The following is a 20,849-nucleotide window of genomic DNA, read 5'->3' as shown; positions in this document are numbered from 1 at the left end:
ACTTTGAGATGTACTTCATTTTCTCACAAGTAATTCCCTTGAGATTCCATGCTTAACATGAAACATTTTTCATCATTCTAAGTACCAGCCCCCACAATGCAACACTTACAAATATTTTTCTCAAAATATTTGTTTTCTTACCCAAAGCATATTGTGTCATGCATACTTTTTAACTATGAACTTGGTTAATACATACTTAATAGTGGAATAAATTTCAACCAAATAAGTTGCCTTAAACTACTACGATTCTCCTTTATATAGGAATCTTCGTATAGCAGTCTTTGGATTGTTTGGGTCGTGTAGCAGTCTCTGGTTCAACCGACAACACATCAAATTGGTTTACGGTGATTTTGTGCGTTACCCCAGAATGTTTCGATTGGTGTTGGGGCTACTTTTTGTTTTTCTTGTCACGAGCATCCATGGACCAAAATGACGACTTTCACTCATCACCTCCACAGGGGTATTAACCACGTCCGGTTGTTGCACATCTTCTTTCTCAGCAGCTGGAACCTCATTAATATAAATATTGGTCTGCTCCGGGGGGATTGACGGTTTTAAAAGGTATGCTTGCTCACAATGCCCGAAGCAAACGACATGCAACCCCTCATACTCCACCGCTTGGACCTCATTCCTCACCCAAGCTTTCGACACAAGGGGTTTATCAAGATCCACCTCTACCGCAGCTATTTCAAATCTTCCTCTCTCCATCGCAGCCGTAGTGCGGTCAAGTTTCAGAGGCTTTCCCACATTCTCCAGTATCAATTTGACGATATCATCAAGGAAGTATTCAACCAGTAAATCTGGTAATCGCACCCAAACCGCCATTTTAGAAATCTTTGCCATCTTGAGTTTGAACTTAGGTTCCCATTGTCGAAGATCTTCCATGGTACGTCAAGGAGGAAATGCAGGTAGTCTTTTTTGTTATTGAACCGAACGACAAAGCAACCGTATGCTATATCGATAATATTGCACCGTCTTTGCAACTTCCATAGCTTGGGAAGTCTTTGATTTAGGACATTGAAACTAATGTTCTTACCCAGGTATTTGATGATTAGCACGAGTCTCCATTCACAGCAAAGTTCCTTACGAAGATCTTTAGGGATGTTATCTCTTGGCTTGTCATCAGCCATATCGTAGTCATCCATCTCGGAATCTGATTCTACATATGGATCCTCGAACGCCCAGTCCGTGTCACCCGGAGGTGTAGTCTCTTTTTCATTGAGTGGCAACCGTATTTGCGAACGATCTTTTTGTCGCTCTGAACTTTTTGGGGGGATCCTCATCCACCATGGGGTCGGTTGGACGGCTAGGAGGGGGCGAAAATTTCCTTAATTAACAAAGGTCAAAAAAGGCCGATTCGCTCAAAAACGAGAGAGAAATCTCATAAGGCAATATTATATTCATGTCCATAATTATGATTGTATTAATTAAAGTAACAAAGGTTCAATTTTTCAATAAGAACTTTCTTCATCAATTAGCAAGCACGGGAGAAGTCTGATAGGGACCCCAGCGGTAAGAAAAAGTAACTTAGTGAATCGGTGGATCACACACTTGGATATAGGGACAGGGACAGGGACATGGGCATGCCTGACTCTTTATAAAGTATATAAGTGTTGAAAAAGTTAAGTCTGGGGACAACGGTAAACGTGAGGAATGGGTGTTAGGAGTAGGGGCTGAAAAGACCTCTTTGTATATATTTTTTTTAATATCCTATATTTGTAAAGACATTGATGATCTGGCATTCATGATAATGTACTAAAGTAAATGATGATATTATTGAAAAATGATGTAGCAATAATGACGTGGAAAAAATTTTATAATATGACAAAGACAACGTAAAAATAATAGGGAAACATGTGTTGTTGAGGCGAAAAGTATCCATATTTAAAAAATAAGTTTTAAAATTATCTTTATCTTTATCTTTTTTTTTTGGGGGGGGGGGGGGGGGGGGGGGGGGCCAGGGGAGGGGTTAGACTCAAAATATATGTGTATATGTATATTTATATATTTAATTTATTTACATATAACTATTTTTATTCTAATTTATATTTATTATCAAACAAAGAGACTAATTTTATTTTTTTAAAAAGAACTTTTATTAAATACTTGAATTGAATTATGATCTGATTCCAATGTTTAAATCAAATGTACCTGAATCTCCAACAATCCAAGTCATAGGAAATATGTATCCACAAAACAACAATAACAACATTATTTCAACAATTGTACGTACTCGTCCGCACTATATGTGTTAGTTTGAACTGCAAAAATCTTGTGGTTTCATTACAGGTCATACACATTTACTATCGATGTGACAGGTAAATAAAGTGTTTGTATATTTATCAACAACATCAGTGCATCAGAAGTATATAAAGCAATAATTACAAGAAAAGACCTAACATAAGTGTAACTCAGAGTCTTAATACACCCCCTCAAGCACAAGGCTGTAGAGACACAACGTTGAGTTTGTCACGCAAAAACTCAAAACGCGGAGCCGGTAGTGGTTTGGTAAAATCGTTTGCAACGTGTTCTTTTTGTAGAAATAAAATTAACGTGAAGTTCACCAGAAGCAACGTCCTTATCATGCACAAATGAAAGTCAAACTCAACATGCTTAGTCCGCGCATGAAAAATAGGATTAGCACAGAGATACGTGACACCTAAATTATCACACAAAAAGCCAGGAACACTAGTAGAAGGAAACCTAATCTCACGGAGAAAAGAAACTATCCAAGTTACCTCAACAGAAACATCAACAATGGCCTTGTACTTAACCTCAATGAAAGAATAAGCCACAGTCCGCTGCTTCCAGCAAACCCAAGAAACCAAATTCGAACCAAAATAGACCTCAAAGCTAGCAGTAGACTTCCTATCCAAAGAACAGCCGGCTCAATTAGATTCTGAGAACACATGTAACTCACATACCACAAAGACGAAGGAGTAAGCCGTAGCCCAAAGTGCCTCGTGCCCTTCAATACCGCAAAACCCGCTTGAGCAGCCCCGAATGCTCAACTGTGGGCGAGTGCATGAACTAACAGAGGCGGTTGATCGCAAAAGACATATCGGGCCTAGTCAGATACTGCAACGCGCCAGCCAGACTATGGTACTTAGTGGAATCATCAAAAAGCTCAAGAGAGGATACCAACCTAGTAATCGATGCAAGAGTAGCCAATGGCTTGCACTCAGTCATAGTAGCCCGCTTGAGAATATCATCCATGTACCTGCGCTGAGAAAGAACAAAACCCCCATCCACAGGCACAATCTCAATACCAAGAAAGAACTATGGCGACCCCAAATTACAAATCTTAAATACATACGACAGTTTAGCAAGCGAGTCCTGAATGAGAGATGAGTCATCACCCATAAGGATAATGTCGTCAACATAAACAAGGAGAAACACTCATGACACACCAACAGAATAAAAAAAAAAAAAAAAACAACGACACATTAGTTTTAGAGGATGTAAAACCAAAAGAAATCAAGAAACCATGCAAGCTCTTAAACCACGCATGTGGGGGCTGTTTCGAACCATACAACGACCGCTGAAGATGACACACATAATCAGGATAAACCGAATCAGCATACCTTGGTGGTTTGCGCATGTAGGCAATCTTAGACAGCCACCCATTAAGAAAGGCATTGTGCACATCCAGCTGGCGTAAGGTTCAACCTTGACACACGGTAAGAGACAACAGAAGACGCACCGTAGTGGGCTTCACAACGGGGCTAAAAGTATCAAAAAAGTCTTCACCAGCTACCTGGTTGAACCCCTTAGCCACCAATCGGGCCTCATAGCACTCAACCAAGTCATCCACCTTCCGCTTGGTGCGAAACACCCACTTACAACCGATGATATTCATTCCTGGTCGTGCTGGAACCAATCTCCATGTGTCGTTATGCAAAATCGCATTAAACTCCTAGTCTATGGCATCACGCCACTCTAGATGGCGCACAACCTAAGAATAGCAAGTAGGATCAATAGAGATAGTAGAGGTTACCAAAGCGTGCAGCTGCGAACGATCACCACACGTCATATGACACAAGATCATAGGATGCGACCGCGGCAAAGGCGATAGCCTTCTGTCTCCTGGTAGAGGGAGCAAGAACCACCCGAGGAGGATTAGAAGGAGCAACACCAGACACAAAAGGACCTAACAGACTAACATCATTAACTAGAGCAATCGGGCCAACACCCCAAGGTAACACACCATTACTGGTAGGTGCATTGGACACTTGCAAAGAACCAGCTGAAGCAAAAGGGAAAACAGACTCGTCAAACCAAACATGACGACAGATATAGACCTTACCAATACTCAAGTCCATGCAACGATACCCCCTAAAAGACGTAGGATAGCCAAGAAACACGCATGGGGCAGACCAAAAATCCATTTTGTGTTTGTTATAAGGACGCATGTAAGGAAAACACAGACACTTGAAAGCACGAAGGAAAGAGTAAGACGGAGCAGTCTGAAACAGTCTAGAGTGTGGACTATCAAAATGTAACACAGAGGAAGATAACATGTTTATTAGGTAGACCACTGTTTCAAATGCATAGTCCCAATATTTTGGTGGAACCGAACTTTGATCCAGAAGAGCCATACCCGTCTCCACAATATGACGGTGGCGACGTTCAATTCAACCATTTTGTTCATGTGTAAGCACAAGAACGCTAATGAACAATACCAAGAGACTGAAAAATGGAGTGCAATTTTTTATACTCACCCCCTAAATCAGATTGAATAGACTTGATTGAACAGGAAAACAAACGTTCGACCATAACTCGAAAATGCTCAAAAACCTTGTAAATATCAGATTTTAAGCGCAAAGGAAACAACCAAGAAAAAAGCGTATGATCATCTACAAACAAAACGGAATAATGATTTCCAATCGAAGAAAGAAGCAGGGTAGGGCCCCGAATATCAGTATATACAAGATCAAGAACACGTTTACTACTATAATCAATTCAACTCTATCCAAACTAAATCTAGAAGACTTGCCCATCTGACAAGCAGAACACAATGTAGATGGACTAACATTATTAGAACTAACTTAACAATTTCGTAGAACACGACTCAAAACTTTATAGTGCGGATTTCCTAGACGATGATGCCATACTTCAGATGACACACGAACAAACAAATACGCAACAAGATAACGTAGAACATAAAGATAGTACAACCCCCCCACCCTCCCGAGCCAGGCCCATTAAGTAAAACTGCCTTGGTAACGCAACAAATAAAAAAAGGATGGAATTCGAAAAATACATTATTATCGAAGATAAAATTCTGAACCGATAAAAGAGACATAGATAGATCAGGAACATGCAAAACACTAGATAAACTCAAAGGCTTAGAATTAAAGGGTATAGAAGTACGACCGAGACTAGAAATGGCCAAACCTGCGTCGTTGCCCACTCGCAACGTGCCGGAGCCATGATACTCCTCCGCAGCAGTCAATACGAACTCATCAGGTGTAGCATGCGTCGAAGCACCGGTGTCCGGAAACCAGACGTGAACAGTCGCTGGTGAAACTGTCATAGTCGACTACAAAGCACCATCACCACCGACTGCCATATTCGCCTAGGGTGCGAGAGTGTCCGAATAGCTCCGAAAACAAGTGATAGCAGTTTGGCCGTGACTATGGCAAATCTGGCAGCGATGAGCTCCTCCACGGCCACGCCCAAACCGGTCACTACCGCACTAATGACCCCAACCACGGAAGCCATTGATGCGACCATCACCAGACTGCCAGCTGCCACCATCACGTCTAGCGATCAAGGCAAAGGGCATCGGAGACCCATCACGTCCGCATGGATGAACTGCTGAGCCTGCAATAAATCCGAGAGTTGGGGCAACGTCACCGGTGTGTCAGAAACCTCCATAGCACGAAATTCCGGGCGAAGACCACGAAACACGTATAGATTTTGTTTATCCAGCGAGATTGGCCGTCCAGCAAGGGTTAAATCCTCCACCAACAACTGAGCTCGGCCAAGATATTCAGCCGGAGTATTATCTCCTTTCCGCAACGTCTAAAACTGCGCAAGAAGATTGAGAGTACGCGCATGTGTAGAAGAACCAAACGCCACCTCCACTGCCTGTCACACCTATTGGGAAGCCATCTAACAAACAACCAAGTACATTACCTGCTCAGAGAGAGAGAGAGAGAGAGAGAGGGGGGAGATAGGCATGGAGAGGATCGCCTGATCTTGTACCCACGTTGCAAAGGGAGGGTTCGCCAGAGCCACCGCATCAGCACTGCCAGCTAGAGCTTAAAGAAACGCCAACGAGCAAGGGAACGTAACATCGACATAACACAGTAGATTCTATCCTCGAAGGAATGGGATGAGTTGCGTCCTCCAAAACAGATAGTTACGGCATGTGAGTTTGATGGAGATGAAATGGTGTGCAGATGAGAGCGGGTTAGAGGCCATCGTTGCTGGTGAGGAGGCAACCGCAACAGTCCGTTCCGACGAAGCAGTAGTACTATCGAAGCCATGGTAGAAAAAAGGATCGACCTACTGATACCAGATTAGAGTGAGAAATAAAGTGTTTGTATATTGATTAACAACATCATTACAACAGAAGTATATAAAACAATGATTACAAGAAAAGACCTAACAGAAGTGTAACTCCTAGAGTTCTAATACTATCAACAACTACAAACATCATTATATGAATGAATATTACCAAATAAGAAAATAACTATAAACAGCCCCGCAACGCCGCAAGGCTAGTTCAAGTGGTAGACTATTTGACAAAATAATGTATAAAAAAATAGAATAAAAAATAACTATAAGCAACATAGAACTCATAAATTGATGTAACTCTTCAAATTATTTGCATTTAATAAAGTATTATATTGAAGGGTATGTTTGCCCACCACCATGTAGTGTGATGACATTCCAGTTACCATTTTAAATGGGTGGTCATACGTTCAAACCTCGATGGTGGGGGTTTAGATTCTTTGGACTAAAAATGTTTGAGAAAATATAGAACATATCACTTTGTAGACAATTATCCCTCTTGCTCGAAACTGCTGGGATTATCTTGGTTATGTTAATTATCATGGCTGCTTAACTTTACTTGGTTGGCTTGAGAATAATTTCTGAAATCTTTCTGATAATGAGCTTTGCACTATGATCTCTATATGCTGGAAGCTTTGGGAGGCAAGAAATGACAAAGTATGGAATCATACTGTTTCTAACATGCAGGTTATCATTCATGGGGCTCAAACTTATGTTCAGGAATGGCAACATGTGAATTTTAATGATGATCTCTCAAACAATGGTGCTGGTCAGAATACTAGATGGTCTAGACCTCCTGTTGGATGGATGAAGCTTAACATTGACGCTGCCCTGGACTCAAACAATACAAAAATGGGATTCGGTCTTGTCCTCCGCAATTCTGATGGCAACTTCATAGCAGCAGCCCAAATACCACATCATGCATTATGCAGACCGGATGAAGCTGAGGCAATGGCAGTAAGAGAAGCTCTCAAATGGATGAAAACTCAAGGTTGGGATCACGTTCAACTGGAAAGTGATTGCCTGAAGGTCATACAGAGCGTTCAAAATCAAACTTCAATTTCTTATTTTGACCTTATTTGGAATGATAGTAGGAACATAGCTAGAGAGTTTTGTAATCTCAGCTTTTTGTTTGTTAAACGATCCGCGAATAGGGTTGCCCACTTGCTAGCCCGGGAAGCCATATCCTTGCCTGATCGTATGGACTGTTTCTCAGTCCCCTATCCTTTCCTTGTTCATGAACTGGAGCTAGACTCCCTTTAATCTAAGTTTTCTGTTTTTCCTCAAAAAAAAAATAAGTATTTCAAAAAAATATTGATTTTGTAATAAATTATAAGTATTTAAAAAAAAATATTGAAGGGAATTATAAGTATTTCAGAAAAATATTGAAGGGTATGTTTAGATTCCCAAACACACTTGTATCTAACACACCTAAAGCAAAATAAACTATTGACATCACTGAGGATAGGGACAAATTTCCAACTCTCCATATCAAAGTTAGATTTGGTGGATTGGATAGCCCCATCGTTGTCCACCCACTTCACTCACAAGGATAATTCATTAGAGATTCTATCTTTTTTGTTAGAGGTTATTTTAGTAATTATTATACCATGGACCAAGATTTATACTGCATTATATACCTTAGTTCATGTACTTTGTATTTTGTATTATGATTTTTTTTTTTGTATTTTGTGTTATTATAAATTTTTGTACCTTATGAGTATAAATTTTGTATTTGAAACAAATTAGTAATTGTGTCTTATGTTATGAATTTCTGTTTGTGAATTTTTGTGCCTATGAACACAAATTATGTACTTAAATCATATTTGAAAAATAAGTAAATATATATATAACATGTGTATGTGTCTTCTGTATGTTAAAAATGTATATCGATGGTTGTATTAATAAAAAAAAATTTAAAATTATAAAATGAAAAAAATAAGCCAAAGACCTCGTGGTTTAGTGGCACCCGGTTGCGCCCCCACATGGGAGGGAGTGGTTCGAGTCTCAGTGAAAGTGATATTGACTCTTTGTGCTGCTTTATTTGATTGAGAAATTAGCTATGAACAACTACATTGTAACAGAGTCAATTTTACTCAAAAAAAAAATTAAATTAAAAAACAAAACACTTGTCAACCTGAGAAGCATTGATCTGCTAAACATGTTAATTTAGAACTCAATTGAACATTTTAACCAATTTAGAGGGTTTGAATGGAGATTCTTTTACTGAGATGTTCAATTGCACTTCCCTTTAACTTTGGTGACAATTTGACTCTTTTTCCTAAAATAGTTGGATATACAACCTTTAGTTTCATATCACCACCAAGAATGGTTCAAAAACTAACTATTCAAAATTTCAATGTAATTAAAAACACCCCAAAAAGTTTTGTACAAATAAACATTAAAACACCAACTGAATTGAAAGAAAAAAAAAATATAGAGTACAATATAAGACAGTATTAGAAAGACATTTAAAAGCAACTACAAATAAATAATTCAAAAATATATGCATTAGTATAAAAAAACATAAACCAAAGACATTTTATGTTAAAGTGTTAACCCATTAATTAAAATGAAAACTGAGAAAAAGTAATTATAAATTTACTCATCCACCAGTTGGAATTATGCAGATATCAAAGTTACATAAGTTTGATTCTTTAGCAACAAAAATAGCATCTTGTCCTTCCTAATCACTCCATCCATTTCTCAATAGGCTTGGTGAACAAGAAGAGTTACCTGTATGCTACAACATCAGTTCTACAGTTCTTGCTTCAAGAAAGAATGGGAACAAGAGCCTCGGAATAATCATTCAAAGATGAAATTTACCGCTTTGTTTTCTAATCCTTACATGCTACAATGATTCAACGCCTTATGGCAAAGTACATGGGGCAGTGTGGTCCTTAGGCTTGTGTTTCCCCAATACCTCATCAATGGTTCTACAACGGCATTGCTTTCCTGGCCTGACAATATCCCCATAAACTGCCATTTCAATAATATCGAGCTCCTTATCTGCAATGTAACACACCACGCAGATTTTCACATTAAATCGACTGCAGCTTACATGAAACTTACATTACAAAAATTCATAACCTCTACAAATGAGAAATATGGCCCTACAATGTCAGCTTAGTGCATATAACAAGAATATCAGTAAGGCTGACAGCTGTATTATATAAATCCAATAAGAACTACTCTAAGTAGGTATAATTTATCCTTTGTCTTGTACTTTATTGCACTACCAACTAGGAATGTAAAAGAGAAACCACATTTTGATTGAGTCTTGATGATCGTGGGATATAAATTGCTCCTAATTGAATGATTTTTTATTGTAGATTTGTAAGCAAGAAGGAAGCTGCCAGCACAAGATTGAGCAAGGAATAGTGCTTTTTGAGGTGAAAAGTAGCTGTTTGCAACACATGACAAAGGCATAAAGACACAATGCAAAAGGAGAGGCTTAAAAGAGCAAAGTGAAGGAAGAAGGGCACTCACAGACGAACTCACGACCGTGAGTGTTGTCATGAGTTTGCTTGGAGGCTTGCTGAACCCAGACCTCAGCGTGAGCCCGAGATTCAGAGAGCTAGTTTTAGCCCTCACGGCAGACCTCACAGTTGTGACTTGTGAGGTCCATTGTGAGATGCTGAACCAGCTCGTGGAAGTTGGGATTCGCACTGACAGCTCACGGCCATGAGCATCAGCGTGACTTCAATAATCCGCGAGATGGGTTAGGAGCTCATGACCGACCTCACGACCATGAGGTCCGTCGTGAGGTCTGGAAGCCACAAGCTTTATCCTATCTGATGGGTGCTGGACTTTAATGCATAGGGAACTAGGAGATAGTTCCTATTTTATAATGGGTAGGATACTAGGATTAGGAATATTGTAAAACAATACTCCAAGTCATACAATAAGTGTTCCATTTTTCATGACCCCCATCCCCAAAAGAAAGACTGGGAGAGACTTAAAGGAATTCTCTCTTCGGGACTATGTGAAGATTTGAAAGACTGACCTCACACACATGCTCTAAAGATATTTGGACCTTGCACTTGATCAAGATCCTAAAAGCTCTACAGGACAACTAGTTGTTCTTGAACCTTAAAAGTGCATCTTTATGATCAACATTCTATTGTTCTTGAAGCATGTAATTAGTGCAAACTGCAAAGGGATCAAAGTAGATGAGAAAATCCAAGCAATCTGTGGAGACTGTTTGAAACTTCTACGAAGTTCAACAATATGGCACACCCTCAACAAATGGACAAATAGACTATAGAGTCAATGAATTGAACACTAGGGAAATGGGAACATGCTTCACAGTGTTTGTGCCACTAGCCTGAAACAATGGGAACTCAGTGGTGGTTCAAGTAGAATTTGCAAACAATAGACAATAGTGCAGTGCATATTGAAGTTTTGGAAGCATCTTTTTGCAGCGTATGGATAAGAGCTAACTGCCAAGGCAAAAGACTCTTCAGGCCAGGAGCCTATAGAATTAAACCAATCCCACCAACTATCCCCCGCACCACACACACACATATCTCTGCCTTTTCTTGCACTTGAATGAAAGCAAAACACTAGATTACTGACCATAGCCTGTGTTAGCAGTTAATACCAATCAGATGGCAAATTCAACATCAAGTATCATGAATCAAAACAAGCAATGCTGCACATACGAAGTTCAGGATGCCAAAAGGTCTCAAACAACCACGAGTTATACATTTATCAACTTTGTCTCTTATAAAGGTAATTCAATGACTAAAAGAGTATTAAGGCCTTGAAACAAGATGAGCTAAATATTGAAATTAGGAGGAAAAACAAGGAAATGTGATAGCAGGAGTAATACCAGTGAACTTGATATCACAGGAGTAGCCTTTTAACTGTGTAATGTCAATCTCACTCTTGTCTGATTTGAGCCTATTCACTCTTGTTTGAAGAATCTGGCAATTCTCAGCCACTGATTCACCTCCTGCACCATTTGCAATGCTGCCACACATCTTACTATCCAAATTATTAACCAACAACAGAGGACAATAAATAAATGCGTTAATACCTAATTTAGTCCTAAACTATAGGGATTTTTCTCCATTTAATACTAACTGTCCTATTTTTTTTTTGTGCTTAATTGGGACCTAGAATTTGATGCCTAATTGAGTCCATTGGATACTAATAGAGGGGAAATTACCAAGCTACAAATAAACGTTAAAACAAAAGTACACATATCTATTCCAAGAATGAACTGAGACAATCAAAATATAATAGAGAAGAAAGCAAGAAAGATTAAAAACCCCTAAAATTTTTCATTTTTCAACAGAAAGATAGTGGGAATTCTGTAATTGAGGGGGGAAGAAAGTGAGTGACCTTTGGAGAAGGGGAGAATGTGATCGTATTCGAAGCAAAGGCAGCCTTGGCAATTGCAGAAGCGTTTGCAGACTATGTTGCCAGCAGCGTCCTTGCGCCACCGCTCGGGGTGGCGGCCGGGCACCGTGTCAGCCTTAGCCCAGCAGTGTTTCTTCGCCAGCGAGTCGAAGAACCTCTGCCGCTCCTCTCTCTCCGGCCTAGACAGGCTTGGCGGCGATGAAGCGGAAGACGAGTTCATCTATCTCTCGCCGCCTCTCCGTCTACTCTTCTTGCTGCTCCGCTCTTGGTAAAAAGACCAAGGGGGTGTTTGGTCAGTGGCTTATAAGCCAAATTTTAACTTATTTAACCAAGTTTAACTTTTTGACCAACCAATAAGTTATTTTGAAGTGTTTGGTAAATAGCTTATTGGCCTTGATTTATTGGGCCAATAAGCTGAAAATTGAAAAGCTAATGGATATAGTTTTTTGCAATCGTTATACCCTCGGCACCACGGTGCACATAGCAATGTGCACCACAAGTAAACGACGTCATTTCGATGTTAGTGGACGCGGACGCGAATGACTCCAGGAAATTCATTATCTATAATACACATAATCATTATCTAGAATACACAGAATGTTTGCACAGAATACACAGAATATTGACACAAAATACACAGAAGTTAGTGGATGCGGATGCGAATGACTCCAGGAATTCATTATCTATAAATCTATAATACACATAATCATTATCTAGAATACACAGAACGTTTGCCTAGAATACACAGAATGTTTGCCCCGAATACACAAAATATTGACACAAAATACACAGAATTCATCCTCCTAACATTCGAATGCACAAACACATCACAACCTGTGTTAATAATATGAATACACAGAATATTGACACAAAATACATAGAATTCATCCTCCTAAACATTCGAATGCACAAACACATCACAACACGTGTTACTAACATGAATACACAGAACGGTTGCCTAGAATACACAGAACTGTTGCCTGGAATACACGGAATGATTGCCTGGAATACATAGAATATTAACATAAATACAGACACCAACCGAACCGGGAAACGTGATTTCCAAGAAACGGACGATTAGTTTACAATGTTCAACACGACGTCGTTTACGTACGTGGTGCACATTGCTATGTGCACCACGGTGCACGGTATAATTTGTCAGTTTTTTGTATCAGTTGGTTGGGAACAATGGGTATATTGGCAATTTTATTCTTTGAAATCAATGGGATTTACTTTTAAATGGATGGTGTGTTTGTTATTTTACAATAATAATAATAATAATAATAATAATAGTAATAATAATAAACAACGGGTGATGGGTTTGTCATTTTTAATAATAATAATAATAATAATAGAAAATAAATACGTAATAAAAATTGTTTTTGAATACTAGTATAATTTAATAAGAGTTAAATAAACAAAAATAATTAACTTATGTCCTTAAAAAAATATAGATGATATCTAAATTTTATAATTATTTATTAATAAGAGTTTATCTTCTTGTTATATTTAAAGGTTGAAATAGTACAATACACTCATACCCTTAAATGTCATTTTACATTCAATCAGCTACTAGTAAACAGTTAATTTACCAAACAGTTTTTTATAACCAGCTAATACAACCAGTTGGTCAAACCAGTTAACGCAATCAATCATCAACTACTAGCTAAACCAACCAGCTATTAGCTATAAGCTATAAGCTGTTTGCCAAACACCCTCCAAAACTACTGTTGACTAATGATCGATAACCTTTTTCTTTTTGGACGAGTATTCTACTAGACTAGATTGACCAAATTAAAGATGAAATATAATATTTATACCCAAAAATATAAGATTAATTATAAATAAATGGTTTGCTAAAAGTTTTTGGAAAAAAGGTTAAATAGGCTCCTAAACTTTATTCAAGAAGTCAATTAGGGCTATTTTTAAAGGTTGTAATTAAACACATAAACATGTTATTTTAAAACATTGAGACCCAATATGTCGTTTTATTCCACATTCAGCAAACCAGTTAGCTCACACTCTAGTTAAGAACAAGTGCTCTCAGTCTGTTCGTTGTACTTGGGAGTTCTCTCCCCGGATTGTTTGTTACATCTTTTAAATTAATGCATGGGTTGTTTACAGGTCACTAGGATTTTGGTGAACCTTCGACGAACTTCCTACCATATTTCAACCTAAAACTTCGGCAAAACGGTCGTCCGTGTCGACTAGTCGCCTTCTCTGGCGAAAGAGAAGGCAGACCAACTGGTCGCCTGTAGGAAAATATTCTCGAAAATTCCAAGAAAATGGAGAAAAAAAAAACAAAATCCACGAAAGGTAAATAAACAAGAAATTAACCTAAGAAAGGTTAAGATAAACCTGGAAGAAGAAGGGGATGAAGATGATGATGATCTCGGGTAGGTGGTAAGCACGAGTCAAGTTGTCTCTCTCCTTAAAACCTTATTTACCGCCCCCTGGGATGCTAGGAGCGTTATGACACCCTGATTTTTGCTAAGGAAAATAATTATTTAATTGAAAAAAAATAATATTAATGTGTTCATGTGAAGTTTCAAACCCTAAAACCTTATATTTAGAATTTTAAGATCTTAACCATCAAGCCATCAAAACCTTTTATTTCTTTGAAATCCATTTCAATCTTTAATATCATCATCATTAATTATTATTATTATTATTTTGGTACGTATGTATATGTTTATTATTATTATTATTATTATTATTATTATTATTATTACTATTGGTATATAAATAATATATGGTTGGTACGTATATATATTTATACATATGTCAAAAATGCCAAAAATAAAATATATTTTATGTAATATATGTATAAATATATTATCTTTAAGAGGTAATTGGGAGTTACAAATCTATTTTTATTAATTATTATTATTATTATTATTATTATTATTATTATTATTGTAATTAGTATTATTATTACTATCATTAATATTATAATAAATATATATATATATATATATATATATATATATATATATATATATATATATATATATAGATTTTGGTTCAAATGCGGCGGCGAGCTGCGGTGCAGTCATGCGACCTAATCTGCACCGTCTAATTTCATTAATCTTATTGAAATTCGCGTATGTTTAAGTGGGGTTATTATGGTAATTTTAGTATTTATATTACGTGAATTGGAATGGTGCATTTTAGTACATAGTGTGGTGCTTTTGAATACATGCTGTGATGCGTTTTATTACGTATGTTGGTGCATTAACTGTGTTGTGGAATGGTGTGTTTTAATCTATCCGTTGGTGCATTTTCATATGTAGAATGATGTGTAACTGTGTTGTGGAATGGTGTGTTTTAATACGTCGTCTGATGCATTTTAATACATTGAATGGTGTATATTTGAACACATGTGTTTCTAATAAGTGTGGTGCATTTTAATACGTATAATGGTGCATATTTTAGCACATGTTTTTTTTTTTTTTTTTGAAAACTAGCACATGTTTTCTAATATGTGTAAATAGTGTATGCTTATAATCTGACATGAGGCACGTTGTGGTACATTTTAATACCTAGAATGATGTGTTTTATTAAGTATATTGATGAATTTTAGGTGAATAGACGCATTTGGTATATTGTGTGGAATGGTGTGTTTTATCGGTCCTCTGGTGTGTTTTAGTACGTAGAATGGTGTGTTCTGTAACATATATATGTTGCGCGTTGATTTGATGAGTTGATATGATCTAATGGCTGAAAATAGGCCACACGGCCACACCTAATGACCATGCCACACCTGATCATGACTCTCTCTCTCTCTCTCTCTCTCTATATATATATATATATATATATATATATATATATATATATATATATATATATATGTTGGGCTATGTACGTACATTTTTTATTATTATTATTATTATTATTATTATTATTATTGGATTATTGGATTGGATGATTGGATAGGTGATTTGGAGTTACACTCATCCATGATCACCATTAAGCAAATTGAACTAAAATTATTTCAAATTAATTAGTAGATGATGAGATACCTCCCTCTTGAGCCTATAAATATAGCTCTTCTCCTTCTTCATTTCTCACCATCTCTCTTTTTCTATGAATATAGAATCACTCATAGCTTTATCCATGTTTTGAAGTCCGTAGAAAAAAAAAAAACTTGTTCTTGTTGACCCTTCAATTTTAGGTGGTACATGAGGTTGATTTTGAGATATTGAGGTAAGATTTATGTCCATTCAAAAATTATTTACCCCAATTAAATTATTTAATATGTGCTTATCTGATATTATATACTATTATTATTATATAAATTGTTATATATTGAAAGTGAGTAAGTGGTTTGATTTTCCTACTTGCTACCCTAAAGTTTCTTGTAGAGATTATGAAATTTGTACAATATGTTTGGTGGTATAATTTGTTATATGAATATCATGCTTGTTATGATCAAGTAATATTTTTTTTTAGAAAATTTTATATTCATATCCAGGATTATTTTAGTAAAATAAATTCTTGTTTTCTATGAAGGTAATTATAAGTATAAGTATGCATGAAATAAGATATGTAATTTCTTGTGTTCATACGTATATATCATGTTTGCTTATATGTGTGATGTTATGTATATATAAATTTATGTAAATATACGCATATATATAGACTATATATGTATAAATGGGATGATTTAATGTGTAATATTTTTTTTTAAAACTTAAAATTATATATGGCAAAAACTTGCAAAAAAATTTAATGTGTAATATGTTTATATATATATATATATATATAATTGTATGATGTACGTATGTATGTGTATAAATTATATATGGCAAAAACTTGTGTGAGACCGTCTCACCGTGAGACGGGTCGGATCGGGTCGGGATGTAAATGTAACACTTATACGTACAAATCTATATCTATATCTATATCTATATCTATATCTATATATATATAAAAGCAACAACTTTCTGAAAAATAAAAAAATTTCAGTTTCCCGCCCACTAGAAACGCAGCCGTTTTGTTAATTTTTTTGGGAATTCGATTGCATTAAATACATTGTCATACATCAGGCTTTGCAGTATGAATGCATTTATCGTCAAAACTTAGGAAATCGAATCGTCAAAAACGATTCGAGAATCAAGGAAAAGATTATAGAAGTCTTTCACTCTCACCGGGAATTCAAAACTATTTAATATACATATAGAACTCTTTCACTCTAAGACATCTATTACACACTATATATTACAGGTTAACTATCATTCTCCAAATTTCTGCTTTGCATTTTTGCTTTCGACCATGGGAATGCACTACCTCGCCAATAATTTATCTACCTTCAAGAGCAAAGAGGTTCCTTCCACGGAAAGGCTCTTCTGAAATTAAGAGCAAAGTGGTAGTCTTCCACGAAAAGGTAAGCTTTTTTTTTTTATTATCATTAATCTTCATTAATCTGCAAAAATGTAGAAATTTTGATTAGTTTTTATTCTACAAGAGATAAGAACGTAAATCTATATTTCAAATGGTAACTTTTCATATTAACAGGGCACTGTCATACCAAAAGATATTGTACCCAGAGACATCTTACAGGATTTAATGATTTGCTTTCTATTCTTATTTTGCCTCGCAGGAGAGGAAGCTTGCCCAGGGAGAACGTCAAGAACTTACTCCACAGTCGTTGCCAGAGCACATAGGAAAGGTATACACTTCTATTTGTAGTTTCTGGTGTTTTTAAACCAAGTTTGTGTTGACTCTTCATCTCAGATCCTATTCATTTTGAAGCTAAGCAAAGCAAAGATAGATCCAGGTAATTTTCATGGCCCTTAATTTTATTTTTTTTGGGGCTGCCTTCCAATATGGGAAAAACATTAACTTATTTATGGGATTAAAAAAAGAAGAAAAAGGAATACATATAAAGATTGCATTTACAAGCACGAATCATCAAAGGTTTTCAGTTGCAAGCAAGCAAGTCAAATAGAAGTGTTTTTTTGATCAATGATAATGGTTAATAGATACATAACAATGTTTTTTTTTTCCAAACCTACATGTATATAGTTATGTATGATCATTGAGTAGGGGGACTTACAGAGATGTGTTGAGATCATTGAGTAGGCTTTTAGAATCTTTAAAGAAGGGAGTCTAAACTTCAGCTACAAAAGTAGGGTTGCTTTCATCCTTGAGTCTGACTGAACTGAAAGTCCTTATAAATTGATTAATGGAAGGCCTTCTCGGCTCATTGACTTTTTGCTAGAAGACTCAAGGTATTCTTTTCTACTCTAATTTAAATATCTTTCTGTAATATTAAATAGTGGGATAGGGAAGTGGCAGAGCTGGTTGGTGTGTCAGCAGAAAATCTACTTAAGAAATATGGGGTGTTAAGTGTGGTTCTATTTTTTTTTTCTTCTATTCAATTGAGACTTATATATACGGTTCTTAAAATGCTAGGAATATGAGGGTATTCCTCTTGAGTTGCTGCCTCTTACAAACAGGAAAATGCTCTTGAAGATTAAGATGAAGAAGCAGCAGGTTTATAGTCTGCAAGTCCCTTTTACTGTGATGCTATAGCTAAATTTTGTGGTGATCTTGAGGGTGACGGTGTTGTTGGACTTGGTTCACCATTAATGGGTGATGAGGGCAGTGTTATGAATACAGATGAGGTAGAACGCCACTTTTCTCTTCTTTTTTTTTTACTTAAACTACACAGATAGTCATATTGAAGCTAAAATGGTCACTTTCTTTGTTTCTTTTTAGGATTTCTTTGCTGGGCATGATGTAGTGAATTTGGGGGATGATTATGAAGATGTAGTTGAGGTGAATGAGGGTCTGCCTGGAAATGGTGGAGATGATTTGGCTGATGTTCCGTTAAGGCAGGAATCTGAAAATGGTTTACAGAATGCTATACCACATTCTGTTAAGAGGTGTCTGTTGGAAGAACATGTTTAGTTTGTTTGTTTTTACTGGGTGTAAGGTTTCATGTGCTTATTCTACTACTATGTGTTGTTTTAAATTACTCTAAAATCTGTGCCTAGGATATCTGCATTGTGCAGCTATTTAACTAGGCTATATTGTATCTGGACTGATCCTATGTTATGCATATATGATATATTTTGCAATTCAGTGGAAGTTTACCTCTCAGTTCAACTACTTTGCTTTTCTCTTCCCCACATTGGCTCCTCATTGTTGTATGTCATTATTTGGTGTGTAGAGTTCCTCAATTGCATCGCATTGTTGAAGTAGTCTACATTGAAAAAGAAAAAAGATTAAACTGAGAAAAGAAAAATGTAGATACATTAGTGTTATCAAAAAATTTAACCGACTGTGGGATTCAACCGAACTTTCAATGTAAGATTCATTTTTAGCTGGCATGCAAATTTTAACTCTTTTCAAAGGCAAGTAGTATACTATTTAGAGAAATAGTTATGAGTGCAATTATTTCTAAAGTATAAGCAGTGGGTTTGTCTACAATTAAAAAAGAATGAGAAGATTCAAAAGAGGACACATATGAGCTGAGAGTGGCAGAAGTAAAAACATAAATGCATCACATCTGCCTGAAGACAAAAGTCAAGAAAATTTTCTTATTTCAAGTAGAACAAATTAAAGAGGATGCACAAACAGTGTGTATCCATATCAAAATACAGGCTTTGGAACAAGAAAGGACCACCAAAGCAAAAGCTGCTTTAGAAGGTTCAGTTTACATTAAAGAGAATACAATCTCTGGTGACCCACGAAAATGAAGATCACAGAAATGGATCAGACTGTTAATGTCACAGGTATCGATCCACTCCAAATCACTCAGAATTATGAAATGTCTCATGATCATTAATAACATTTTTTTAATAGAATTGATATAAACAGCAACTTCAGATATATACTAAGGTATGCTAGCATTTTAGTCAAGTTACAGAATACTTGAGTTCAAGTTACAGAACAACAATTAAAATATCAGAAATTTGTTTCTTTCCCAATAAAAGGGAATTGCTACCTAGCATAAGTCTAACAAGTAGTAATTATTTACAGAGGCTAATCAATGCTTTAATATGGTAATAAAATGGGATTCTATAACATTGAGAAACAAATATTGCTCCATATTCACTTACAAATTTCATGACATATAAATTTGCTCATCTCCAAAAGCTAAATATTACATACAGTGACATAGTAACGGCACAGATTTGACTATTTAGGTAAATAAATCTAAAATTACAGTCAAATGCTTATCTTCCTTTCGTTGTTGTGTTTTTCTTTTTGGATTCGAAATCCTTGTGCGTTTTTTGCAAATACATATCCTGTCAATTTATCTACAAAATTGATTAAGAAATCTGTTAGGGTTTATCCGAAATTAGGTCAGATTACATAGATAGATTGTAAAAATGCAAAATAAACAATATGTTACCTGAGGGGTGGTATCTTTCATAATCTACGATTGAAGACGTACTCTATTTCTACCGCGAACTGTTTGTTGTCGAAGCCTTGGATTCATCTGTGTAGTGGTTTTAATCGGTAGAAATGAACGAATCTCGGTGAATTTTAGTCAACTTTGCTTCAAGCGTAGGTTTGATTTGGTGTTTGGGTGAAAGAATTGGCATGGTTTCCATTTGTGGTCTGGGGCGAGGGTTTCAGACAGGAGAAGCGAAGGAGATGACGGGGAAGTAGGAAGGGTTGTCTGGGTTTGTCTGGGTGGGTTTGGGTTTTTATATGGGGACTTAATGGGTCGGGTATGGGTAATTCATATTGGGTTAGTTTTTTGGGCTTTCTATATTTATATATATGTAAATTGCTGAATTGGGCTGGTTTGGCCTGATTTAGTTAGTATAAATATATCTACATATATTATTAGAATAATTATTAATATATGCTATTATATTGGGTAAAGAAATTAGTATTATTAAATATTGAATTTATGAATCTAATTTTATATTGTATAGTTCAATTAATAATTTAATGAATTTAGTTTTAATAATAGATTCGTTGTGTAATTTTTAAAAAAT

The 20,849-nt window shown here is 36.3% G+C and overlaps 1 protein-coding gene and 1 long non-coding RNA gene across 6 annotated transcripts; both read right to left on the bottom strand.

Annotated features, from left to right (window-relative positions):
- Nucleotides 1-9,089: 9,089 nt before the first annotated feature.
- LOC115995730 lies at nt 9,090-12,163 on the bottom strand. Of its 3 annotated transcripts, none has more exons than XM_031234840.1 (4): nt 11,872-12,163; nt 11,357-11,479; nt 9,349-9,531; nt 9,090-9,258 (listed from the first exon to the last, which is right to left on the bottom strand). In XM_031234840.1, exons 1-3 carry the CDS (start codon nt 12,107-12,109, stop codon nt 9,392-9,394), a joined length of 501 nt encoding a protein of 166 aa, XP_031090700.1. In that variant the 5' UTR covers nt 12,110-12,163; the 3' UTR covers nt 9,090-9,258; nt 9,349-9,391. The 3 variants fall into 3 exon arrangements, with proteins under 3 accessions (XP_031090700.1, XP_031090701.1, XP_031090699.1); XM_031234841.1 differs by having other exon boundaries at nt 9,371-9,531; XM_031234839.1 differs by having other exon boundaries at nt 9,090-9,531.
- A 4,725-nt stretch (nt 12,164-16,888) lies between these two features.
- LOC115996389 lies at nt 16,889-20,537 on the bottom strand. 3 transcript variants are annotated; one of them, XR_004093604.1, is made up of 3 exons: nt 20,255-20,537; nt 17,420-19,099; nt 16,889-17,314 (listed from the first exon to the last, which is right to left on the bottom strand). It is a non-coding gene; the product is annotated as an uncharacterized LOC115996389 (long non-coding RNA). The 3 variants fall into 3 exon arrangements; XR_004093603.1 differs by having other exon boundaries at nt 16,934-17,314; nt 17,450-19,099; XR_004093605.1 differs by lacking the exon at nt 16,889-17,314 and adding an exon at nt 20,066-20,159 and having other exon boundaries at nt 17,479-19,099.
- Nucleotides 20,538-20,849: the final 312 nt, after the last annotated feature.

This window comes from Ipomoea triloba, chromosome 11, assembly GCF_003576645.1.
Source record: "Ipomoea triloba cultivar NCNSP0323 chromosome 11, ASM357664v1".
Classification (NCBI taxonomy): domain Eukaryota; kingdom Viridiplantae; phylum Streptophyta; class Magnoliopsida; order Solanales; family Convolvulaceae; genus Ipomoea; species Ipomoea triloba.
This window is presented reverse-complemented; position numbering and strand designations above follow the sequence as displayed.

Coding starts and splice junctions, on each gene's coding strand:
- LOC115995730 (XM_031234839.1), bottom strand. CDS start 12,109: ATGAACTCGTCTTCCGCTTCATCGCCGCCAAGCCTGTCTAGGCCGGAG. Junction 11,480..11,871: donor CATTCTCCCCTTCTCCAAAG/GTCACTCACTTT, acceptor CAAATGGTGCAG/GAGGTGAATCAGTGGCTGAG. Junction 9,532..11,356: donor CTGTGATATCAAGTTCACTG/GTATTACTCCTG, acceptor GTTACATTGCAG/ATAAGGAGCTCGATATTATT.